The 27,544-nt window shown below is 36.6% G+C and overlaps 1 protein-coding gene across 8 annotated transcripts in view; it reads left to right on the top strand.

The window, feature by feature from the left end:
- The window catches only part of Cip4 (formin-binding protein 1-like Cip4), a 38,665-nt gene that overhangs the window by 8,749 nt on the left and 2,372 nt on the right, over window positions 1-27,544 (top strand). For 2 of the 8 annotated variants that reach the window (XM_017158782.3, XM_017158781.3), the window contains exons 3-10: window positions 20,376-20,491; window positions 22,700-22,750; window positions 23,967-24,111; window positions 24,175-24,644; window positions 24,735-24,918; window positions 25,823-25,858; window positions 26,687-27,036; window positions 27,223-27,297. In XM_017158782.3, coding sequence (XP_017014271.2) covers window positions 20,376-20,491; window positions 22,700-22,750; window positions 23,967-24,111; window positions 24,175-24,644; window positions 24,735-24,918; window positions 25,823-25,858; window positions 26,687-27,036; window positions 27,223-27,297 — 1,427 coding nt within the window. Of the gene's footprint in view, window positions 1-20,375; window positions 20,492-22,699; window positions 22,751-23,966; window positions 24,112-24,174; window positions 24,645-24,734; window positions 24,919-25,822; window positions 25,859-26,686; window positions 27,037-27,222; window positions 27,358-27,544 lie in introns of all 8 variants that reach the window. The other 6 variants (XM_017158778.3, XM_017158777.3, XM_017158786.3 and 3 more) reach the window with 3 other exon arrangements.

Raw genomic sequence — 27,544 nt, 5'->3', positions numbered from 1 at the left:
ATTATGTGTGCTTAGAAAGATAAAATCAGGGAACGTAACTGTTATAAGTTTTATTTTAAAAATCACACTTTAACAGTTATTTTCTGATTTGTAAAGTAAAACTCAAAGAATAACTGTTATTTTTTGAGTTTTATAATAAAAGTTGACAAATAACAGTTATTCGTCGTGATCAAAATAAAACTCAAACTTGATTTATGGCGATTTTGTGGGTAAAAAAATTTTTAAAAAAATATAGGTATAAAATATGCGCGGTTGCCTTTTTTAACAAATTTTTAGTAAGTTATAAAAAGCACGGGTATTATGTTTTTTTTAATTATTTCATTTTTTCAAAAATGTCAAGGGAATAACTGTTATTCATAAAAATCAAAAAATAACAGTTATTTTTTGAGTTTTATTATAAAAATCAAAAAATAAAAATCATTACGGATTTGTAAACTACAATGGCTAATAAAAATTGTGGTGTATTTAAAAAATTTTTAGGACCCTTCTAAGTGCGTGATTTTTTTGTATGAAAAATTTACAATAACAGTTATTTTCGTTCCCTGGATAAAATCAAAGGAGAATTCACTCCCACAAGAAAAATATCGATTTCAACTTTAAAATAGTTTTGAATTATATTTATTGATATTCAAACTTTTTTTCCCGATTATATTTTCATATTATTTTTCCGAAAATATATATTAATATTTAAAAAATCAGTTTCAACTTTTAAATATCTTTTAAATATAGTTGGTACTAAAATTTGTCCCTTATTTTATTTTATTAATTTTCCCAAAATGTATTTTTATATTTTGGTTCCGTGTTTTCAGTATATTTATTGATATTTGTTGATCTAGCTTATCGATTTATTGAATTGGGTGGAATTTGTTGTTTGTTTGTTCACGCGATAAGACCTCTTTTCCGCTGCTCATTATCAACAGGTTCCTGGGTTGTCAACTATGACCCTGCGCTGTCAGCTTTTGTTTGGCAATTTTTCTTTTATTATTCCAGCATTTATTAATTAGTCTAGAGATTTATGGACAGGCGGCGATAATTCATTCACGCCTGCTGACTTCTTTCTGGCTTTGGCGACATGTGGCCCCGCTGATGGCTGATGGCTCATGACCAAGTCAAGTTAGTATGCCTGGAGAGCCCTCCTTTCGAGTGGTTCGGGTGCCATTTTGCCAGAAATCGGCAACACAAATCGGCCACAAATCACTTGAAATTGCAGTTGGATCGCAGAGCAACCCCATTGCTTTTTGTTTTCTTGTCCAAAATGCACTCGAATTGAAGTGGTAAATGGGACGTCATGGCAACCGATGCCCTTTGTTCTCGGATCCCCTGTGTATATATAAGTATATGTATGTATATAAGAAAATGTGCCCTAATGCCAGTTTGTATCACGTTTTAGCCGTTGATTCTAGCAACACGTTTCATTATTTACATCCAGCTAGTTGATAAAAGGCATTCTGCCTTCCTTTTGAGTCACTCACTGACTCATCCAAAAGGGGGTGGCCTTGCTTCCTCCTGATTGTGATTCTGTTGCTTCCACCCTCCCACACGAACACACAACAGCTGTATGACTCATCAGCTGAGCCTGGGTGGTGTCCTTCAGGACCTAACCACCCACCCACACACAGGCCCCTTATGAAATGCCGCTAACATTGCGGCAAAGTGCTTGATTACGATGTTTGTTTAATACTTTTTTTTAGCTGAACGTACGGCGTGCGACAATGTTTGCTGAAGGAGGGATCACTGCAGGAAATGGGAGTTTAAAATAAGGGGGATTTTATTATAAGCTGGCTTATACATTATGCATAAGGTTTCTTGAGATTTACATTGAAGATTGATGGAAAGTTAAGGATTAATATTTTTTTTGTTCTTGGAAAAATATGACAGCTTTAACTGGAATAAGAGTAATAAAATATTTTTATAAACTTATTTAAGGGGTTATATACCTTTTTTGGGCGAAAAAATTTGGGGAACTTTGGATTTTTTTCAGGTGTGTAGCAATTATTTTATAAAACTGAAGTTATTATTTATTGATAGTACATGTTTTTATCGAAACAACAAGCGTTTGATCTTGAAAATATATGAATAATTTACAAAGTTATGGCAATTCTCTCGGAACCCTTTTTTTTTTATAGCGGCTTGCGGTGACCACGATTGCACAAGAACTATTTGATCGATCTTCTTAATTTTTTTTTTAAATTATTCGTAATGATTGTGCCGAGTTCGTGAACGATTATTTTCAAGAATATTTGCTTTTTTTTGCATACAGTAACAATTTTTCCAAAAAATTGATTTTTCGAGTACTAAAAATTTAATTAATAAATTTTTTTCTGCGAAATCAAAATTGACGCATAAAAACTGAATCGTTCACGAACTCGGCACAATCATTACGAATAATTTAAAAAAAAATTGAAGAAGATCGATCAAATAGTTCTTGCGCAATCGTGGTCACAGCGAAGGCACTTTTGGAAAAACACGACTTTGAGATAATCGCATTCAAAGTTTTACGTTGACGTTGCAACTATTGAAGTCGAGCGCGGCAAAACGCTGTTTTCCTATCGAACTATTATTCGGATCTGTATGAAAATTTGGGAAGATGTTCTCTAGGGGATATACTTTAGGAATCAGCAAAAAAAAAAAATTTCGTTTTTTTTTTTAAAAAAAAGGTATATAACCCCTTAATTTGCTTATTATATGCAATAATTATACATCTTAGGAAATCGTAAAAAATTATATGATTAAATTAAATAACAATTTTGTTCACATAACTTTTATTAACCATGTCACATATTTTCAAGATCTATTTGTAGAAATATAATATTAGATAAAGTAAAATTGTATTACAAAATATATTTTTTGACAAGGAAAAATAGAAAATGCGTGGTTTATAAATAAATCGGTTTCTTAAATTCCATTTATCTCCCATATCTTTTAAATCTTTTAAATATTTTCCAAGTGTTTTTCCTTAGTAAAAGAAGCTGTCACAGCTTTGGCCCTATTCAAAAGAGCTTTTTCCGCCTGCTCGAAGGCTCGAAGGCTCGAAGGCAAGTTCAAAGGCAGCTGGGCGGGGCAGGGGCGTAATACAAAGGACAGGGGGAGTGAGGTCTGCCTTTGTCCCTGTTTCGTCATCAAATGTTATGCAAAGAGTGGAGAAAACGAGGAATTGAGGACGCAGCCCGGCTTCGCTTTTATCATTGTCATAAACATAACCGCTGTAAAATACGAAGGCTAAGTTTGGTTTGGTGGCCTGCGTGGTTTGGGTTTCCTTTAGTTTGGGTTTCGTATAATAATTTTTTTGGTGGAACCGCCTTTGTCCCCGTTCCATCCTCAACCCCTTGAAGAGAGAAAAAAAAACAGTATATGGCACACCCGCAAAACAAATTAGCTTCATTTCCTGCCCATATGACAGGCCCAAGTTTAAAACCCTACCAAAATTCAAGTATTTTTTGTATTCAGAAATACATTAATTTGTTGCAAAAATTTCGTGCAAACTTTGTTGCCTGTTTTTCTGTTTTTTATATGTATTTTTTCCATTTTTTTTTTCTTGCCAGCTTGTGTGGGCAAGTTGAAACTCCTCCACATGGAGAAGCTATAGCGGAAATCGTTAAATACTCTGACGATAAGACTGAAAATGTTGCCAGCAACATGTAGCTGCGGAAAGTCATTGAACCGGAGGAAGTTGCATTAAAATCGATTCTCTGGACCCTCAACCAATCCTTTGACTCATCGCATCGCATCCATCCATATGTTTATTGGGGTCGCTTTCCATTTCTGCACAGTCCTGAATCATTTTTCAGTAATTTTTCTCATTTTTTTTGAACGCGTGACAGGGGGAGGTGATGTGTTATGATGTGTTGTACACATGAAGTGCTCGCCTTTTGTCTGCCTTTTGATGTTTTATGACAGTTTCAAATAAAAAGCATCCATTAACGAACTAAAATCGCTTCATCAACGGCTGCTGCCGGTCTTTGTTTTTTACCCCGGCTTTGTTGTGTTATGATATTTCCTTGGCCACCGTGAGAAATTGCACTGATATGGCTATAATGGTAGGAGATCAGTTTATCTACTTTCTTTTGGATCATCATCTTAGGTGTACTCAGTGTGCACTGATAAAAAAATATAGGAAACTTAACTGAATCCTGAGACAATATAATACTATATACAGAAAAAAAATTATCATAGAAACTAAACTGATCCGTACATTAATTCCAAATGATGAGAATTAAATTAATATTTGAGGGAGTATTAAAATGACATTTTCGGTGTAGAAGTGAAACTACAAAATAAAACCATAATAATATTTAATATAAAAAAATACTACAAAGTATTGAAATAAAATTATTAAGTATTAAATCAATACCACACTTCTATACTACTAGTATTTTTAGTTTAAAAAATTGTTTCTCTTTATATAAATTTTAAAAAATTTTGTTTTAGAATATTTTTTAAATACATTTTGATTATTGTAAAGCTTTTATTATATTTTCTTTTCAAATGAAGTGATTGGTCTTGTAATAATAATGCACTTTACTACTTTTAGGAAATGCTCTGATAATGTCGAAAGTGTCAAAAGTTTTCCCCCTGAGATGCTTAGCTCTAAAAAGCCTCGGTAAATTAGCTGGCAACATAGTTGCCACTCAAACGTGCCACATAATATTATTAAAAACTGCAGTTCACCGCCATAAAACGTTGCTAAACGGGGGATGGGTTGGGCATGGGTCTCTCGCTTTGAGAAATGGAGATGGAGTGGATTGTAGATGGAGTGGCATGAGGTATGGGGTTCGGTTCGAGGCATAAGGTATGCCAGTGGGAGCTGCAGATGGCGACGAAGAAGGCATAAAAGTTGCGCGCTGCTTGGTTGCAAGTGGAGCAGAGAGCAGAGAGAAGGGAAGTGCAAAAGGGGGGACCTTAAAAGGAGGTGGGTGGTTAAGGGTAAAGAAAGGGGATCCCCGGAGCATTGCACTCCGCCGTCATTGTGGAAAACTGTGCAAACTTGAGGCAGCTGCCAACTATTTTGCATCCATGTGAGTGCTCTCCTCTCCTCAGTGTTTGTGTCTCGTGTTTGTTTGCTTATTTGCTGCAAATAACAAGATGCGCGACGTCTACTTCAGTTAATACTATTATGGAAAGATGGTAGCGCGCTGATTTCGACGACGAACATGAATAAGTACTTTAGGGCGAGAACATTGACTTTGCTGTGCTCCTCTGGTTGTTACGGGAAAATTGAGCAGTTTACTTAATCAGTTCAATGGCCAAGTGGTGATACACTTTATTTCTGAGAATATCTAAATTGGTTTATTGCTTGCATTTCATCGCTTTAATAGGTGATTCATAGAAAAAGCAATAGGAATATCAGTACATCCAAGGGCTACCTTCCATGGCGCCTGGTGAAATACAGTTGTTATCATCTAGAATAAATATCTTCAATGGAATTTAATCTAAATAATTCATCTCCTTTTCCCAGTAAATTTTCCTTTGTTTTTCTGAAAGCCTAAACTATTTGTTTGTGAATTTTTCCTTGTAAATTGGCCATTATTTGTATTATAAATCAAAAAATAGTCCAAACTAAAATCAAAGAAAAAATAAATGTAAATTATTCTTTAAACAAACCAGACTTCCGTTTAAAAATTTTCTTTATTTAAAAAAATATAATTTTGAATTTTACTAACCCTATTTTCTCTTTTTCTTACAGGTAAGTTCCAATTCACATTAATCAAGCGACGTGAAAAACAACTGCAGAGTAAACAATTAAGCAGAAAAGCACTGAGTAGAAAGAAAAGTCTGGACTTGAGGCGAGGTGAATTTTCCATCGAATGGGAATGCATTCGGTTGTGTGAGTTTATTTTTGTTAAGACTTCGGCGCATTTATTATAAACAAAACCTGGTTGATAGGCGCAATAATGTTTACGTTAACATTGACTGCCAGTCAGTGGATCGAACCTGAACCCCCAAAAGAGAGAAAAATACGGAACCCACCACCCACAGAAAACTGCCGTTTTCCTTGACGCATTTCCGTGGCATTCTATTTAGTAAACATCACGTCCAACTTTTCTTGGCCAGACAGAAACCACATATTCATCTATAAACCTCAAGCGGTTCCTCTCCTAATTTCCGAAAAAGGGAAGGCTACTTTTACTTTATTTTGGATTCAAATTGAAATTGAAATCGAAAACGAATCAATTTGTATTTGAAACGCAGTGCGTTCATAATTTGTTTATAGATTCGTATATTTATATTTCCGCATTTCGCTTTTTTGGGCACTTTCGGTTTTCATATATGCGAGACGAGAGATGCCCCAGTCATGTGGAATATTATGCATTCGCTTTATTGTCTCGCCTCGATTTGATTTGCTGACTAATGGAAACTACTCCCCTCCTCGCGGCATAATTAACATTACAAATCATAAAGATTTCCGAGCGTCAACTCGATTTGCATTTCCATTGTATATGGACTCTGTATAAAAAAATGTTTTGATAAAAGATTTTATTTTTCCGTATGTTTGCTTTAGTCATTTCTGTTTGTTAGTTTTATTATTTATGCATTCTACGGCCGCTGGGTCTTTCATAATTTCCTGACAAGTGCAAAACCGGTTTAGGGAAAGGTACAAAACAAACAGAGATATAAAAGGGGAAGCTGCATAATTTTATAAACAAATTGGGAAGTTGATTTTATTTTACGATCGCTCTCAACACTCTGTGGATTCTCCTTTGTTCGTTTGCAAAAGTGAAAACCGTTTTCTAACAGACAAATACCAAAAGACTTTTCTGTAATAAACAAATGAAATATCATTTCAATGGAAATTAAGAAGCGCCGCCAAAGTATTTTGAACCTGTTGGGTCATCAAATTTGAGTTCTCATTTGCATATAAATTTCTTTTTCTTTTTGTTAGAGAACTGAATTCTTTTTAACGGCAGTTGCACTCAAAACTAACTGTGGATGCAACCATTATACGTTTTTTTGGGGAACTTTTAGAATACCTAACGGATCGCACACACAATTAACGGAAAATATATAAAAGAAATGGGATAAAAATAGTTAAATATAATAGAAACAAAAAGAGAAGAGAGGGAAAATTTTTGTATGATAGAAAAAGCTCTCAAATTTTTCTGCAAAGGAAATTCAAATTCACCCACGCAAAAAATGCTTATACACATGAAAAGATCTTAAATTATAGGCCGATTGTATTCGAACATTTGGCAACACTTGTTATGAAATCACCGCAACATGATGGAGGATTTTTCATTTCCATTCGTTTTCCATTTGGATAAAAATTGAACCAGGCCAGCTGAGCGCAACAATGGATCGCCACAGACCCAGACCCAGTATCCGAGTATCCGAGTCTGGGGTTCAGTCCCAGACCAGACACACTGACTGGCACTTTGGGGCAGCCAAACGTCGAAACGAGTTTCGGATTTTATTTCTCGCTGGCTGCTAAAATGTTGGCAAACCTCCTCCCGGCAACTCCTGACCATCCATCCATCCACAATCCTCCATCCTCTTCATCGCATGCAGACTGCATTTATCGCCGTCAAGCAGCTGGAACAGTCTGAACTGAACCTTTACAAACCTCCAAGCCCAAACACTCGCAAAAGTAAAACAAAACTCGTGTCTAAACAATGGCAAACTCAGACCGCGGGCAATTGAAACCAGAATTCATTTGGTTTTGGTTTAGATTTTCACTTTTGCGGCTATTTGGACGGACACTCCCCCTCTCACTTCCTCAATGCCTGTCTCCTTCACTCTTTCTCCCTTTCTTTTATTTGCCCTACTCAATTTCAGAATCAGTTTTGAAATTACTAAGGAAAGTCGACAGGAAAATACCCTAAAAAAATGGTTTATATACTCTATCTTAAAAATATCGATACTATCGAAATTTTGATTTTTCATCAGCATCGTATCGAGAATATCGATGTTTTTAAGTAAAACAAAGTTAAAACTAAATAATTATGATATATCAAACTAAATAAAATCTTAAGGTGGCTTTTTTCGTGTTACTAAATATTTTAAATTTTTTTATACGTTAATTTAAATGCCACTTGGAAAATACCATTTAGTTCCTTCGAGTTCCATTGTATATACCTGTTTAATACTATGTATTATAACCCACGTTGCTCTACAAAAATGTAACCAGGCACGTGTTTAACCCACACCCTCGTGAACTCCGCACCCGAACCCCTTGATTCCACCGATCTTTTTCCAGCTGGTCAGGCAATTTACATTATTTCATTCTAAGGCGCAGATGTTCCATTGAGCTGTGTGCTTTGTGTTTCTAACTTTCCTCTATTTTCCTCCGCTTTTCACCGGCTTAATTGGCAGCGTTTTGTGACGCGCCGGCAATTGTCTAAATGTTTGAACTGCGGCTGTTAGTTAGTTAGTCACTTGGACTTGGACTTTGTCTGGCCAATTGTGTTTTGAAATTGACATTGACGCGAAATGAGATTGGTGATTGCTGAAAAAATACAATGAGTCGCTTAGAAATAAACGAAATCCATAAAATAAAACATCTGAAAAATCTAAAAAAAAGAAGATGGTTAAAATAACGTTTTGCGAAAGACTGAAACTCTCTCACGTTCGATGGAAGGAAGGCAAAACCGAGTTAACCTTTTTGAACTGGTCAAAAGTCGGGGTGCAAGCATTTTGTGACGTCACTAGGCAATCAACTCTCAGTCGCACACTTTACGAAATCTTTTATCTTTTCGGATCTTCTTTATTCAATTTCATTTTAAAAGAAAAAAAATATATATTTTACTGTTACAATTTAATAGGTTAGGTGTCTTGGGAACTCTTTGGTATAACATATAAAATAAACTTATTTTTGGCGCCCAACGTGGGGCTATAGCCACTATGTTTCGTAGTTATTAAAATCACTCGTGATCATTTCTTTTTATTAAATAAATATTGCTTAGACACTTTTGAAGAACATCTTGATTTTTTAAGATTTTAAACAATTTTTTCCCAGTGCATCTCTATATTGGCTATAGGTTCATCTGCAGCTGGGATGCCGCAACATCGATATGTTTGTCTGGTCAGTGAAATGCTGTCGTTTTTTCTGTTGCTAGCTGTTTGTTATTAATTGACTTTTGAGTTGACTTGCTGGGCAAAATGGCAGCGCTTAATTTATTGCTCATACGCCCCGTTGTCTGTGGTTAGTAAAAAATAAAAAGAAGAGAGACGGCAAACTGCAGGGGGCACCCACAAGTTCGGAAGCAAACGCTTGAGGAAATTGATCAAGTTTTCCCACCCGCCAACTTAAAAGTCTTCGCCTTTTATACTCGCTTTATACATTTCCCATTGCATTTTCATGGCTCATTAATAAATGGAAATTGCAATATTTATGTGTAGACTTTATTTGTTGTTTTTTGTGCTTGCTTGCCTTAAAAATAGCAAATGGATTGCAATGGTTGTAAACATTTCTTCTTTGTTGGCCATTATAAGCGTGCGAGAGTCGATCCATTCTGTTCTGTATGGATCGTGGAATACCAAGTATTTGCATTATATGGCTAGTAGTTTTTCTCCCCGGCTAATTGCCACCTTGTTTTCCACGAAGCTATCGCCTCGTATAATCACATAGTATGTAAATACATATGTGAGAAATTTTAATTACCAGCAACGATCGCTTGTACAGATACACTGATAATAAAACGTAGTAAATCCAAAGATTTTATATTTAATTTAAATCATTTTAAATATTTATTAATTAAATTTAACTATTAAACAATAGTTAAAATGTTTAAATTTTGTAATTAATATTTTTACCTTGACTTAAATATTTTCAAATTAAATATTGAATATTATGTTTCTTTTTTAATTGAAATATGAAATAGAAATCTTTGATTTTAATATGCAAATATTTATTTTTACTATTCCAATTTTTTTAACAGTGTACAGATACATGCCTGTGTGCATCTCGTTGCTGCACCGAGATTAATGATAACTTTGAAGAGCTGAAAGTAAAGACATGAGAAATGAGTTACTCGGAAAATGCTGCTGCCCAGCCTTTGTTTTTGTTGTTGCTCCAGTTTTCATCCATCTGCAAGAGAGTTGCTGCATATTTTCTTGTACAAGCAACGGAAATGCAACAAATTTTTATGGCCACTCGGGAGCGAGTGAATAAAAAAATGGAAAAGAAATAGAGACTTGAAAAGCGAAACTCTGGCCACGCGGATCGAGGCTGATAAGGCTTGAGCAGGGCTCTATTTATAGAGCGGGGCAGCTTTATCCAATCGGTTCTGGGCGATGTCGGAGTCACTGGCTCTCGGCTCTTAAAAAGTCCATCGAATGTCCGGTCTTGCAGTTTTGCAGCTGAGTCTGGAGCTTGAGCCTCGGAATTATTGGCCATGGTTCTGCTTATGCTGCTGCTGCTTTTCTGCGCTGGCTCAAAGCAAAGTAGTTCAACCTGTTCGGCGGCTTTGGCCCGGTCCCAAAGAATGTGGCTGCAAATTTATAGCTCTTTTTGCTTTCAGCTCTTACAACCGCTTCTATGTTCCATCTTCTCAGATCTGCAATCCACCGCGCTTATCCCTTTTATTTTCAGCCTTTTAGCCAGCATCCGCAGCGACATTAGATTAAAACTTTCGTAGCAATTTACCTGCAAGATTTACGCAAAATGTGGCTGTGCTGAAAAATGGTTAAGTCACATAAAGTATATGAAAAAGCGCTAGACGGCAGATTTTTCGCTTCCCATCAAAATGGAATGTGAAGTACACAGGGAAAAATAGTGGCATTAATTATTGCGATTCCCGAAATGAAATTTACAGGGTATTTCCAACCTCATTTTACAATGCAAATAATATTAATTAATTTGACTAGTTTATAAATCATTCTATTAGGAGATTTTATCTTCACCCTACTAATTTAAAATATTTATCAAAGTTTTAAAAATTAAAATTAATTTATTACAGGGTATCTCCAACCTCATTATACCATCCAATTAATCTTATCTAAAGTGACTAGTTTATAAATCATTCTATTATGCGATTTTAGTTTCTCTCATTTTAATTGGAATTTGATCTGCATATAAACTAGATATTTGGGTTACATTTTTAAGATATAGGGAAAACAGAAACCTTTTCTTTGTTATTAAAAAATATCGCTTATTAGTAATTATTTAAACCTATTAGTTTCCAGTGTACTTGACTATTTTTTCAACTTATTTCCTAAGCCGCTTGTTTGGGCTAAGATGGAGTTTTGTGTTTTGATTCATGTTGTACTTTTACTTACCCCGGTCCACAAAAAAATGGTAGTATTTTTATGGAAGATGAGATGATGATGGTCGGAAAAAGAAAATCCGTTGATCCGTTTGCGGCGACTGTCGTTCAATCATTTTATTCACTGAAGGCTGTTTTTTTTTAGCTAACTGACCCAAGCTTTTGTTTTTATTTTCTATTTACAACGCGGCATCGTCTTCTCTTTTTTTGCCTTCTCCTTTTCTCAGTTCTCAATTAAGTTTAATGAGCACATGAGCATTTTCATAATTGGAGCAAATTAACTTGAATGGCGCTTCTCAGCCGGAGATCCACTCTATATAGTATATGTGATATATGTATATAAGGCGGAATATCTGAATCTGCCCGGAAGTGTTTGCAGTACTTGTAAACTAAACTGCTTAAGTCTGACCAACTTCCCTCTTGTTTGTTGGCTTGCTGTGTGTTCACCTAACGAGCGCCAATTGTCAACTGTTTGCTGGTTTCTTGGCTTGAACCAAATGGAAAAAAGATCTTTTTGCGGTTTTGGCACGTTTCGAGGTTACTTGGACAGCGGGCAATCAGTATAATAATATTAATAATAATAGTAGTGAGGAAAAGAGAAGAGCTTTAGATTCTGCAAAGACTATCTATATCTATAGAGCACACTCCCTCGTGTTTTGAAATTCTTGGCTTATCTCGGGAACATTTTTTCCTCCTCCTCTTTTCTACCACTTTTTTCTTTCTGGTCATTGGAGACCACTTAACTGGCTGAACAGTTGGTCAATTAGTTCGTTCGTGGCTCTCAACATGAACTGCCTGCTCGGCTATTTGAATGCGGCTCGCAGCCTCAGCGAATCCGGAGTTGCAACCATTTTGGATCTCAGGGATAGCCATGTGGAATTTTGGGTGAGCTAGTGTGTGGAGTGTATACTGTGTGTGTGAAAATACCTGGTTGGTGGGGCAGAAGGCAGAAAGGCTGAAACCACTGACAAGAATGCCCCGCAGGTGGTTAACTGGACAACCAGTTTGCAATTAAATGTCGCCGCTTAAATGTGATTTGATTCTTTGCATAACCGAAATGCAATTGAGCTTCGACTGCTTGCGGTAGATAGAGCTGATCGAGATCGGATCGTGGCCCAAACAAGTTGGTAGTGCACTGTGAAAAAATGGGGTTAAGATCTCATTAAAAAAGGTTGAGCCAGGACTAAAAATATAAATTTAGATAAACACTTTTTATTAAAAAAAGATAAGTGCAAAAATATAAATAAATATTAATAAATTCGTGATTGTGATTAAAGTAGTAAAAATAAAACATATCGATTAAAACATCATTCAACAACATCACTCGTTTAATTAGATGCCATCTCAAAAGTGTTAACAAATGTATTATATAATGTAAAATGTATATTTGGAATATTTATAATAATCACACTTTTATCTCAATATTCAATATTCTTGCAACTATAATATTTCTTTAAAAAATACTTATACAGATCTTGAAAGGTTATTAAACTTTAAAGTTAGGATTAAGAGTTAATTACAGAGTTCAAATCAATGCTCATTTATTTAAAAGTTCCCCCACCTCACTTCCTAAAATATTAAAAGTTAAGGAATGCAGTGAAGAACCTTTGATCTTTAAGACAATCAGTAGTGCGGCCCAAGAAGCTATTCATCAGCAATCATAGGCTCAACCTGGAGGCCACATATTATTCATTTACATCCACCATCTCTAATGATCTTGGAGTCTGGGAAGAATACCCGTAACTCTTCAGCAGTACATGACCAACGGCTTCTGCTGGCGGCAATTCTCGACTTCTGTTTCTTCTTCTGTTGGCCATGTTGAAAGTTAAAGTTCAACTAAACGATGTGGCTCAAGTATTTTTATGATTACAACATTGCGGTGACTAACGGTTCACACACGATAGCCAGAAAGATACATGTGTTTCTTCTTTTTTTTCATTCTTGCCAATGCTTTATGCTTCCTGTTTTTTATTTTTATTTTTTTTTTTGCAACCATGAGCATTATCCGCTCGAGCTGCTGCTTCTGGCCAAGATCATGTTTCGGTTTTCTCGTTTTCCGCCGCCTCTGTGGAATTTCCACATTTTTAACTGTGAAAAGGCGTCGCTTGATTTATTCATTTATTCATTCCGCCTGCATGATTGCATATTTACATGTGTAATTATCAAACTGCGCCAATTTGTTAGCCACTTTGGCGATTTGAAATTCTTTTATTTCTTATTTCATTCCTTTTATGAATGAAATGCATTTTGCTGGGCACTACTGTACTTTTTGATCTAATTGGATAAACTTGTCGTTTGATGTTGACCGACTTGACCTGAATATCGATTTATGTGTGCGAAATAGAATGAGTTATTTAATCAATAGAGAGGCACAAAACGTCAGAAAACGCCACCAATGGGTTAATGTGCTAATTTTGGGTTCCCACTGTCAACAACAATTTGCGGCTAGTGGTGAGTGTGTGGAGGGTAGTGGGTGATAAAGAGGAAGTGGCAAACGACATGTAAATATAGATCCCGAGTGGAGTGGGCGGGAAATGGGAGCAGAGTTTTCCACGGTTTCCACAGCATTGAGGCGGAAAATCGTTACAGCAAATTAACTGAAAATGAGCAGAAAAAAATAGAAAAACACAAGAAAAGCCAAGCCGCTTATAAATAGAAATGGAAAATGGCAAAAGAAAACGGGTCAGGAGTTGCTTCTTTAGTTTCGTTTTGTCTCCCACTCATTGTCTTTTGCAATTGTTACGGAAAATTTAAGCGGAAAACCGCCACTAAATTGCTCTTGAAGTTTGTTATTCATGTGGGTATTTTTGTATGACATATTTAGTTTGTAATTCTCTAAATATGAAAAATGTTTTGTAAGCTTTAATCAGAAAAAAATCATTTGTGTGACATTTTAATCCGTAACCACAAAAAGTCTCCTACTAACTATAAAATGTATATTTTTTTAAATTCCGCTTCCTCTTAAAATCTTGTCAAACTTTATTTTTTTCCACACACTTTGAATATAATTTGGGGGTCTTAAACTTTATAAACTTAATATTTAAAGCCGACTGATTCGGCGGGGTCATCGCACTGACCTGGCTTAATGGAAAAACTGATAAAAAGCTAAAGAAAAAACGAAAAAAGTGGCTGTAAAGCTTTCACATATACAACATTTTCATTAAGCGTCACGACAAACAAAGGCGCCGCCGCCGCCCAAACGTTGTCATGCTAAACTAAAAAAATAAAAAAAAAATAACACTACACAGAGGAGGCGGCAAAAAGGGGCGTGGCGGAAGCCAATAGACATATAGACACATGCCGCCACAAGTTGCATGTTGCACTCACTGGGGGCAATGTCAATTTGCGTCGGCCAAGGGAACAGTCATCATCAAACGAACGAGCGAACATCATCGTCATCCACTAAATGTCGACTGGGTGCAGCAGCGAATACAACAAACAATTCATCGTCATGCCGGGCGGTCAACTTCACTATCGATATGATATGTATATACCCCCCTACTTCCCCCTATCCCTACCATATATGTTTGTGTATATTATTACTTCCCCTGCTTATCAGCTGCAATGAATATGTTGCTGTTGTACATGTTTCTACTGCTGCTGCTGCTGCTGCTAAAGTTGCTGTTGCGTTGTGTTGTTTGCGTGCCACGTCCGTTGCAGATAAAAACGCGTGCTGCGGAACTTCCATTCAGCGCACTGCCCATGAGCTGAATCCGTTGTTCATTCGCTTCTGTTCCTCTCAAAGAATTCATCATTCCATGCACTGCTAGAAATAAATGCATTAAAAATGTATTTCATTAATTGTATCTATCTGAAAGAATTTCTATTTATTTTTTTGCTTTTTTTTTTTTAAATGTTTTGTTGGTGGATATTTTTGAACTTAGTGCTCATCTGCACCTAAGAAATGTGGTGTACAAGTTTAGTTATTCCAGCTCTTACGGTTTGGGCAAAGCTTAGAACCCCTGGAAAAAATCTACCCTCATTATATAAACATTTTTATATTTATTGCTTTTTTATAAAGATTACGAGTTTAGACTGCTTATTTCAAGATAAGCATTTGCATTGTAATAATGATATTTAATATTTAAATAAGTAAGCCTATAATGTAACATTACTCACAATCTGATTGTCGTCGAAGAAGATAATTCTAGATAATTCTGTTTTAGATAGTGGAGATGATGAATAATTCTTTGTATAACAAAGAGTCACTGAGAAAATGTCAAGTTTACTAATTGTTAATGAATAATCCTGGGGTGTGTAAATGTTTTGATGATTCATCCTAACAAAAGCTTGAGATTTTCCATTCTTTTCACCCATTTCGGTTGCCAAGTGTAGTAACTAATGGTTAGATTCGTTGTTTAAGCCACCCCATTTTTTTGTTTGAGCCACTGCCTATGGCTTCCAAAACCGCAGTTGAAAAACAAAACAAAGCAAGAAACCGGCGGTGGTAACAAAATCGTTGCTGGCAAACCAAAGCCCAAAGCCCCAGTGTGCACCTGTTACCCAGTTTTATTTAGTTTTAGTTTTAGCCGTTGGCATTGCCAGCTAGCTCGGTTAGTCGGTCGTTCAAACTGGGTCTCTCTCCTTTAATCGCTGGAAAACTGAAAAGCTGAAAAACTATAAAAAAGCTGAATGAGAAAAAACAAAAGCCAAAGCCAAAACCGAGGCAAAAGGAAGCCAACGTTTCTGGTCGAGTGCACTCCTTCGATTGTAATGCAAACAGGAACCATATTGTACACAAAAGTATTAACCGATCGGTGGAGATATATATATATAGTATTTGTATATATAGAGAGAGATAGACAAATGCCAGACAGACGACGTCAACGCTTTCTGCTTCAATTGACACCCTCTTGTGTGTTGCTGTTGCAGTTGCATTCGGCAGTCATTCATTGGTGGTAGGTTGCATAAAGGTAGTTGCAATTGACAGGCCGCATGGGGTCTATAGGCCAAGTAAGCAGATTTCCCTTTACCGTTGCGAACTGCAACTGTTGTGCAATCGTCTGGTTTCCAGCTCCCTGATTATAGTAGTTACCTCTACTTTTTTTAAACTAGATCGCCGAGGGGTATTGACATTATCTAATGCAACTATCTCATAAATTATACACGAAATACTAGTTATCAGGGTGTTCTACTGTTAACGGGGTTTGCGGTTGAAACATAGTAAGTACTTCCTATGCGATAAATTTTCAACCTCAAGAAAAAGAAAACTGATAGCTAGAAAACGCTAAACAAGGGGGTTCCTGAAATGATATTGCTTTTATTACTCATACATATAGTAAATAAAAGACATGGTTGTTTATTTTCTTACTCAACTATAACTTCCCATTTTACATCCGTTAAGGATTGATCTTTAATTTTAATATTTTAATAGAACATTTTACCTTGGCCTAAATAGTTTCAAGTATTAAATGTAATATTTATTTTTTTATTTAATCGCTTCCTGAGTTCAATAAAAAGATATTTTTTTACCTAGTCTATTTTTTTCAGTGCCCTCTATATAACTAATCGATATAAGGGAATACTCCAAAGTGGATTTAAATTATTAATATTTTAATCATATTTCTTGCATTACAAAGAAATCAAATAAATACTTTCCTCAATTATCAGCAATATTTACCACTTCGAGCACGTCCTCGTTCCACTTTTACCCGCCTTTTCTTTTTGATCGAATGTCACGAGCCCTGAAAACACGAATCGGAACGAATCCGAACCACGATTAAATTGATGGTGAACAGAACAATGCAATGTGTTGAACAAATAAACGGCGACAAATGCGTTTAATCAATCGGATCAGCCTTCAATCTTGACCCACTGATGGTTTAATGGAATGCCCTTATAAACTGGGTGCCCCATCGCACATTCCTCACAATCCACAATATTGATTGCTCACACTTACCCTTCCAAAAAAAAACCAAGAAAAAACTACAGAAAAGAGAACCCAAACAATCGATGACAATCTTCAATCGAATTTAACACTTTTCAATGTTTTTTATTTGCCTCGCCAGCAATTTGTTAATTTCTTTATTGCTTTTATTGTCATTGTTTTGCTTGTAAGAGTTGTATTGTATTTTTTTCTTAGCTCTTCCATTCTTATTGCTACATTTTGTTGATTGTTTTTGACGAACCCCGCGAGATGACGGTGATGAGCCAACTTGTGTCAAGTGAAAGTCATCATGGGAATCGGGATTGGTGGCTGCGTTGGATGCGTTTTTCGGATTGGGGCCTCTTCTGCTAATAAACTCTGTGACATCCCAACGATGATGATCAGATGATGATGATGATGGGGGCATCACCATGTAAAACTTTCGCCATGATTTATTGGCCAGCTTGTTAGTGGTGTTGGCCAAAGCCAAGCCAGCTTTTTGGGATGCGGTGACATTAATCTTCCGGCTCTTTTGCCTGCTTAAATAAATAAATATTATTTTAATGTCATTAACCCGCAGGGGAGATATGGGAGATGGGCACCCCTTTTTCGAAGCACATGTGTTCCCCACTTTGAAGACAATTTAAAAAAAAGACCCTTGATTCCATTTTCATTTTATACACTCCTTATATGCGCAGACGACTGCCGCCTCATCCGATCTTGGCATCGCCAACCGGTCAAGGTCAACAATGCGATCCGATTGGCAAAATAACCTCGAGAGTCGTCTATCAATGTCAGACCGACAGACCCGTTGGATGAGCGACAGCGATCATGTTCGGCCTCTCGGCAACCATAGAAATGAAATTCACTCTGAAAAATATCAGGCAAACATAAGTGCTTCCCACATTCAAAGCTCCTCGTAATCAATGATCGATGATCGATCGATCGATTGATCGTCTATAGAGAACCATACCAGACATTCCTTTCTCACCTCATAATCTCGGCGACAACAGCATAAACTTATCTCAATCTGAATGCATTTGAATCTGACGGCCTATCATTAAACATTTATATAAATCAATAGCGTTAATGGCAACTTTCCTGCCTTTCCTAACAAACGCCAGGCAATTTGCCATTCCATTTAATCAGACAAGATGGAAAAACTGGCACGCACATACCCCTGGCTGGATATATACATATTTATATATGGGTGTAGTAGTCTCGAAGCAGATCAATTGGAAAAACAATTTCCCGCCGGCGTGGGGAGGGGCGGGAATATTGCGCAAGCGCACCACCGCACTCTGTTACTGTGAAAAGTAAATTAATTTGATTTGATTTTCTGTCGAGCGGAATGTAGTTAATGGAAAATTTAAAGCACCGAAAAAATATTAACCTAATTCTTGAGTTATATATTTTTTCTACAGTTGATTTCTGTTAGTAAAAAAAAATTGTATTAGTGTTTTTATGCAAGAAAGAGAAGTCTTATTTTCACCCTAAAAATACTGAATATTTTTCAAATAACTTATAAAATATATAATTTATTTGTAATATTTTTAAAATGTGTAAATGTTTATAAAAATATTTTAATGAATTCCTAATAAGAATTTTTAGTACTGAATACTTTATAAATAGTTTACAACATTTTTAACTTATTTATGGTGTTGATCAAACTATTTTTAATATTATTTTTCCAGTATATATTTTTCTGTGTGCATGTCAGGCATTCGATTATGTAAACGGTTAACTTCCCAGGGGCACAAGTGACAGATGGACGTATTTTATAGGCCCAGTTTCGATACCGAGACCGAGTCGAGTCGAATCCGAGTCCTTATGGCTTCCTACACCCACATCGTGGAAGGCAACGCCCTCGGCGGCGGTTGCAACTCAATTACTGCAGCTCCTCGCATGACATTTGTGCCTTGTCGCCTGACACTTTTCCATTTTTCTCTCTATTTTCCACGCGAAAACGCTTTTCATTGAGTGTGTTTGCCAAGATGTGCCGCACCTTGAAGCGGGTGAAAGTTTGGTTTCGGTGACGCAAGGGGCTACAAGTCAACGAGAAATTTAAAAAGCCATTGACAAAATAAACAACCAAATCAAACAAATTCTACAAACGTACTCTCGATTTAATGTCATCGATTTAATGTCGTATTGAAAACGTAATTGACAATTGTTTTAATTAACGGTGGGCACGTTTTTTTTTTTAGGGAAAATCGAACTTTAAAGCGTTGCCAAATTTCACTGTTAACGACTGAAATTATTATAATCACATTGAAGCAAAATTACAAAATTTGGCAAGACCACTGAAAAGAAGAGACCAAAAAAATACAGACAGCGTAAATTTTCGACAATTTACCGCTTGAAAATGTTTTTTTTTTGGCCATGATCGGAACTGGGTTTCATTATGTAATTGATGTTAATTTCTTGTCTCGACTCCTCTGCCTTCTCTGAACTTCAAATGCAAATTGGCTACGCGTCTTGTTTGTGTGCCATTTAAGCCGTTTTTCAGTTTTATTTAATTTTTTATTTTTGTATTTTTTTGAGTTTACTTTAAATTCAAATCTGCTTGCCACCGATGATTGCGTTTGGGGGCGTGATTGCCAGCTAACTCGGCCAAAACGGCAGCCGTCTTTTGATGTTGTTGTTTTTGTCAGCGTGCGAAAATAAAATCAAAAGTGGAGCGCAGTTTGTTTTGATTGTTGTTAGGGGTCTCTCGCCTTTTTCTCTATTGACAAACAGAGTATTGAAAAGTGTTGCAAATTGCCCACAAAGACAGGCGGCCGAAGAAAGAGTACGAAAACGAAAGAAAATAGCCCCATATTATGTCATAACGCTCAAAAGAGGAGGAAGTGACTGCCCATATTTGTGTCAGCGGTAAACTAATGATACATATCTTTGCAAATACCCCCATACCATAATTTAAAAATTGAATCACACAATATAGATTGTCAACTAGTAGCGTTTAAAATTCAGTCCAGTCCTATTTAAGGCTAATGAGTTAATGGTTAAGTTTTTTGAAAGATTTGAAAGCGATTCATTATGGCATTGTATAATGGATAGATTTTATCCACAGTGCTTGAGTATAAGTGAATTCCATTTGCTACGCAGTTTCATTTAGCTATATCTATATCTTTAGCTAATTAAAAAATTAGATTAATTTCGTATTATTTTTTTTGCGCTGTTCTCGATTTTTCTCCTCTTTTTAATCGCGATCTACGCATTTGCCTTGGCTCAATGTCAAAAGGCATTAAGTGTTATTTATTCAGCTTCGTTTCTAATAGATTCCATCTGTCTCTCCTCCATATTTTCAGGATCAAAGCGAATATCTTGCGATACACACAAACAGAGGCATCGATGCTTTGGACAAGTATGCCAACTTCTTACGCGATCGAGTGGCCATAGAAACGGAATATGCCGGCAAATTAAGGTGAGTCCTCAATAAAAACCATAAATAGCTGAATATAAATAAGGGGATAAAGAGGCAGATAATACATTTTTAAATGGAAATGATTTAACAAGAAATTTTACGGATGATTTGACCTATTTTAAATGATTTATAACTTTTAGGTTTATGAAATGATAAAGTTATCTTGTTAAAACAAATATTTTTATGGGACTATGAAAGATTTTTTTATTTTTATTTTATTTTCAAAATACTCTGTAAGGCATTGCAAAGCGCCTCCAAATTTGGCCTTAACAAATAGCCAATTAAATATAAATATTTTTGGTGTTGAACAATTTTTTACGAGTTGCATCTGGCCTCACCCATTTGTGGCATGTCTTTTGGCTTTTAGCCGGCGAATAATGTTCTCGCTAATGTAAATTCGTTAAGAGCCAAAAAAGCAACCAAGAAAAATAGGCACAAGGTCGTCCACTTGTAAGTGATTGGCCCAGCTGTCCAGCAGGCTCCTTTCCAGGCTAAAATACAATTTAAAACGTATTTAATTCAAGTCTTTTGTCTTGTACATTATATTCTCTGACCAGTCTTCGATGGCGACAGAACAACACGACGCCATACACCATAAACCATAAACAATAATCGTAAATAGTTAATTGTGTGCATTTATATACTTGTGGCGCATTTCAATTATGTCTAGAGATATATGTTTATGGTGGCCGGGGAATTTTGTTTTAGAGAGCCGAGAGCTGCACCCCTCTGTATCCGTAAATTGCACTAAATTGAGTGACACCCGAGTAAAAACCACGACCTGCCCCACGCAATTGACACGCGACAATCCCCATCTGGCTGCCCCCAGAAAATACAGAAAAGTAAATTACTGGACATGTGGGGACCTAATGGGATTAGGCTTCGGTTACCCAGAGACAGACGATTGCCCAACAGCGTGGGTCGTCGTTACTAGCTGTCAGTCCGTCATAATTGTTTAATTTAAGCGAAGATTATGTTGCCCCTCCGTCAAGGTGTTTTGTGTTTTTGCGGGGGGAATTGCTGGTTGGTTTCCCACTGCCACCAAGTTCCCACAATGAGTCGGAGCTTTGCTTGATGACTCCGCTTCAGCTTCAGCCTCTCAGCTTTAGATTCAGTTTTAGTTTCTTCTGCAAACCAGCTAGCTCCCCGGATGGTTGGTTGGTGGGACTGAACTGTGGCCCCTGATATGGCTGGGAGCTACCGTCTTGACTTGTTTTAATGACTTTATCATTACGCGTCTAACGTTGTTTGCGGCGTTGAGGTGCAGTAGTACATACACTCGAAAAGAAGGCGTGGCGCTTTGAATTAAGACGGCAATATGTCCAAGATATACGGGTCTATTAGGGTTATAACTTTTAACAAATTAGATACAGGTAGATATGCATAAAGAAGTAATATAATATCTAAGCGCTTTCAAATCCAAAATGGAAATTTATTTCAAATGTACTAATTAAAAACCTATTTATGTTTGAATGTATTGTATGTAGAAAAACAAAGCATATCTGAAATAACACAATTTTCTGAATAGTGAAAAAAAATCAATAATATCTTTAACACATCTTAAATGTGTAAAAATAGAAATACCAATGAATCAATAATATATCAGAAGCCTTTCTACACCATTTGTTTTTCTTATAAACTATAGTTCATCCCTAATTAGTTAATCATCTCAAGAACACCTAAATTATTGGTTGTAAATAAGAAAGCAATTTAAAGTATGGTTTGATACTCTTAATTTAACACCTATTCTAAATTTAACGTTCTTATGAGAAATCGTTGGCTTAAAATTTTAAATAGGCATTAAATAAAATGTTTAACAAATATTTCTATATTTTATAAATATTTAAATTAAATTCGTAAAAATCAAAACATAATCTTCCATAGTCCCATAATTTTCCCAGTGTACTTGTACTCTTAGCTGGAGTCTGGATGAGAGTACTCGTACCCGTAGCAGTGGCAACTAGACCACAAAGCCGCCGCATGAAACTGTAAGGAAAAACTGTATTAAAATGCGCGGCGCAGTGAAATCTTTTGCGTGCGCCGCCTTGGCAATCGCAAAATGAAAAGTCTCGTGTTAATGCAAATGCTGCTTCTGCTGCTGCCACTATTATTATTATTATTTCTTTCTATGCATAAACAAAGTTTCACTAATGCCATGATTTTTGATTTACCTTTCGTTTTTTTAACGTATTTTTTCTTTTCTTGCAGGCGCCTAGTGAAAAACTACCAGCCCAAAAAGAAGGAGGAGGAAGACAATGAGTAAGCAAAAAGAAACGATATACAATATACAATTTACTACGATTTTTTCTTTGCCTTATTCGTTTGTTAAATGTTTTGGAAAATTATCCGTAATTTGTTGCACTTTGTTTGCCATATTTGTCGGCGGCAATGTGCTAAGTGGATTGGGTTGGGATAATCTCATATGACTCTTGCTCTAATTGTGCGTGCTGTGTGCCATTCAATTTGCGCGGAAAAATCCACTTTTGCCCCTGGCTGAGATTCAAGTAGTTCCACTCCACAAAGTGGGTGTGTGTGTGTGGTCTGGGAATCTCAGTTTTTTAATTACACGCCATGCAAATCTCTGGCTCCAACTGGCAAACTGACATCATGACCCGCAAATAGATCCATGTTTTGGTTGTGAATATGTGGCATGTGTGTAACATGACAATGAGGCGATAGCCAAGTGGAAGAGACTTGGTAATGAAACGCCGAGCGCTTTGCCATATTCAGTTGTAAAATCCATAAATTTATGCCCGTTCCTCCGGCCATATAGAGTGGCCATTCTGACAGACGGCGATGATAGACAAACCACATAGAAAGACCACGACGGACGGAATACGGACTCCACCGCGTGGGCGTTCCACAGCGCGTGTCCAACTCTGTCAATCCGAGAGCTCCATAAATCGGGCCCTCGACTATGGACTGTCTTAAGTTCATAAACAAAGTTGTAGGACTCCACAGAGAAAAATATGTATGAATTTAAACAGACCTCATAAAGAAAAAAAAATCTACAAAAAACTTATTTTTATTGAGATTATAAAACGTTTTTTAAAAAAATGTATTAAAAATTTTTGTATTTAAATAAAAAATGGTGTTTTCGGTGTTACTTTAATATCTACTGAATTAATATAATATAATGGAATATATTATGGAATATTTTAAATTCATAAGTGTTTTTTCCTCACGTAAAAAAATTTTACTGAAAATAATTGAAATTTAATAAAAATGTATTTCGTTTAAATTAAAATGTAATTAAAAAACTTTTTAAAATATTTTTTTTTATATATTTTGTATTGATTTTTAAAACGTAGTTTTTGTTTTCAGTATTTTAATATTTACTCCAAATTTTTTTATTTCTAATTTCATATTTCTAAATTCAAAATAATTTTTCTCTGTGCACTAAAACTTGTAGTACTCCTGAGGCGTAAATTGGCGTAGGTCGAACTGATTCACATGCTCCCATTCCATTCCACAGATTCACATCGGTGCAAGCGTTCCGCAATCTGCTCAAGGAGGTGGGCGATCTGGCGGGACAACGCGAGGTGGTCTCCGAATCCCTGCAGGTGGCGGTCATCGCGGGAGTGACGCTCCTGTCCAAGACACTGCGCGAAGAACGCAAGGTAAATACCCCAATAAGGGTAAATATATATGTAACTAATCCATTTTTATCCCTATTCCTACAGAAATGCCTTAGCGATGGTGCCAACTTGCAGCAGAACCTCACCTCACAGCTCTCCTCGCTGGACCGGGCCAAGCGGAACTACGAGAAGGCCTACCGCGACTCGGAGAAGGCCGTGGACAGTTACAAGCGGGCGGACATGGACCTCAATCTCAGCCGCGCGGAGGTGGAGCGCTACAAGAACGTGATGACGTCGAAGATCCAGCAGTCGGACGATGCCAAGAACGAGTACGCCAATCAGCTGCAGAAGACGAACAATCTGCAGCAGCAGCACTTTAACATGTTGCTGCCGGCCGTACTCAATCGGTTGCAGGAGCTGGACGAGAAGCGCACCCGTGGCTTCAGGGAGTTCATCGTGGGAGCGGCGGATGTGGAGTCCTCGGTGGCGCCCATCATTGCCCGCTGCATGGAGGGCATTGTGAAGGCTGGCGAGTCGATCAACGAGAAGGAGGATACCTTCAAAGTCATAGAAAGGTTTGTTATTTACTTCGATGTTTAAAAAATATCGCAAAAATCGATTATTTCGATAAACCTAAAACTAACTTCTTATTACAACATTTTCAGATACCAATCGGGCTTCACGCCACCAAGGGACATACCCTTCGAGGATCTGTCCAAGTGCGATCCGGATTCCGTGCAGGATTCGCACTACAGCAGTTCGACGAACCACCTGACCATCAAGGGCACGATGAGTGCCAACAAACTAAGGAAGCGCGTGGGCATCTTCAACATATTCGGCAGCAACAAGGTGAGGGAGTCCGTGGCCAATTCTCGGGGGCCCAAAATGGGTTGGAACTTTTAGTAGAGCTTGAAAAATATCGATATTTTTACAATATCTTATCGATAATATCGACATTTTCAAATAATTATAATAATATTTATAATAAAATGTCAGAAAAACATCAATGTTTAAAAAATATCGAAATGTCGATATTTTATCAAGCTCTACCTTCTACTGCCTGACTCTCTCTCTCTCTGTCGTCCAGAGTTTTCAGTTCTCTCCACACACTTGTTGTCCGTTCCATTCTGTGCACCAGCCTCTTGAGTTGAGATGCTTCTTGATTAGTTGTTAAGTTCGATGTTCTATTGATAAGTCGTAGGTCTTGGTTATGGTTTGTCTCTCCTCCTTATGGTTTACTCATCCAGTCTTCTCTCTTTTCCGTTCTATTTCTATATTAATTTGATCGAATCTCTCTATCGATTACCATATCTTTATTTCACTTGGACTCTGGTTCTATCTGTTGCCGTAAGTACCAAGTGTCCAAAAAGTCCCCTCGATTCGTGTCGTCCTCTCCATGCATATAATCCACTACCAGATCGACATTTCCATATCTATACATACATCGCTCCATTGCTTATGAATTGCCATGTTTTGTGTGTCTCATTTGTTAATACTTTGTGTCTTGATTTTTTTTCCCCTCACCAACTGCAAAGTTATCCCAAAAACCAAAGCTTCTTCTATATACTCACAAATATTAATTGATTAACTCTTAATTTCTACTTTTGTACACATATTTGTTGCTGCCATTCGATTTTGAAATGATTAAAACGCTTTAAATCACACGAACACCAAACACAAACATGTGATACAATTTTTGATCAAAAAATACAAACCTACAAAATAAATTACTAAATCAATTCGCTGCCAATAGCAACGGCAGATAATTGAAGCCTGTATCACCATGAAGGTATGATGATTCTTTCAGCTCTCTCTATTGCAACTAAAATAACTAACTCTAACTAAGCCTAGCCTAAACTACTAGCCCCCTACGATTAATCTTAATAACACCACTATCTCGCTATCTACTAATCACAATCAGCTACAAATACGAATCTAACCATCACTAGCATAGCATATCGTTTCCATTAATAATAATAATAATAATAATAATAATTAAATAATAATAGTCTGAGCAACTTTCACTTTAAACGATCGGCATATTCTTGGCTTGATTAGAAATGGTCAAGTTCTAAAAATATAAAAACACCACCAATTATCCTCAAATGTTTTTAAGACCTTAAATTAAGCAGTAAATTGTTAGCTAACTAGCTGAAAGGCACATCTGCACACCACTTACACATATTTAAATTCTATTTAGTTGTAAAGTTTCGTTTTCTGTTTTTTATTATTTTATGTGCCCATTATCTCTCGAAAATCCCTTCGCATGATTGAATGTCTTTATCGCCTTATTTTCATTTTTGTTCCATTTCCATAACTTTTCTTTACGGTTTTATTTGATGGCCTGTTGATTTAGAAACTGGTTTGATTGATGTCGAAAGCGGTTCCATTGGATTATCAAAATACTTGTATTGTTTTGGTTTGTTGATATTTCTTTCTGATTTTCTGTTGTTTTGTACTGATTCTAATCACTGCGTGCAACTCTTGTTGAGTCTTGTGAATGTCTTGTCCTTTTAGTCCTGATTTGTATTCTATTACTCATTGTGCATTCGCCTTTAAAGATATCATGATGTGTTTCTTTAAATTCAATTAACTAATGGAGCTCTTATTGCCACAGAATTCCCTGACTGCTGACGGGCAAAAGGAGGACTTTAGCGATCTGCCACCTAATCAGAGGAGAAAGAAACTGCAGGGCAAGATTGCCGAACTGTCGCAGAATATCGCCCAGGAAACAAAAGCCCGGGATGGCCTAATGAAGATGAAGATCGTCTATGAGGCGAACTCATCGCTGGGCAATCCCATGACCGTCGAGGGACAACTGAACGAGTCGGAACACAAGTTGGAGAAGCTGAAGGTGGATCTGAAGAAGTACCAGGACTACTTGGAGAAGGCCAGCCAAGTGCCGGTGGCCGCCAGTAGTCCACAGGCGAGTCGAAATCAATTGCAGAACGGTCACAGAACCTCTAGGTGAGTTGGCTTAGAACTTAACCCTAAACCTATATCAATTCATAAAACAGTATCGATTTTTATATAATAAAAACATCGATGTTTTCGATAAATATGGATGTTTAAAAAATATCGAAATTTCGATTTTTGTTCAAGCATTATCTTAACCAGAAAAATTAAATATTTAATAATAATACCCCTTTTCAGACATTCCAATGGCAGTGCCGATGACCATCATGATGATGGCGACGACCAGCCCGATGACGCTGGCAGCTTAAGCAGGTCAGATTCTGAGGATAATGTGGCGCAAATACAAAATGGGCATAATAATAACAATAACGGGTACACTCATAAGTCTACGTTCAATGTTTATAAATATATATATATCTATCTCACCCACATACATTATACTCGTACCTACATATTATCGTAGCATTATGATTTGGCATCGCATATTTGTAATCTGTATTATTTAATTCAATCATACTCAATCACTGCACTCTTCACGGTGTGTGGCATTTTCTTTGGT

This window comes from Drosophila takahashii, chromosome 3L (assembly GCF_030179915.1).
Source record: "Drosophila takahashii strain IR98-3 E-12201 chromosome 3L, DtakHiC1v2, whole genome shotgun sequence".
NCBI lineage: Eukaryota > Metazoa > Arthropoda > Insecta > Diptera > Drosophilidae > Drosophila > Drosophila takahashii.
Note: the sequence above shows the minus strand (reverse complement) of the source record. Positions and strands in the feature narration are given on the sequence as shown.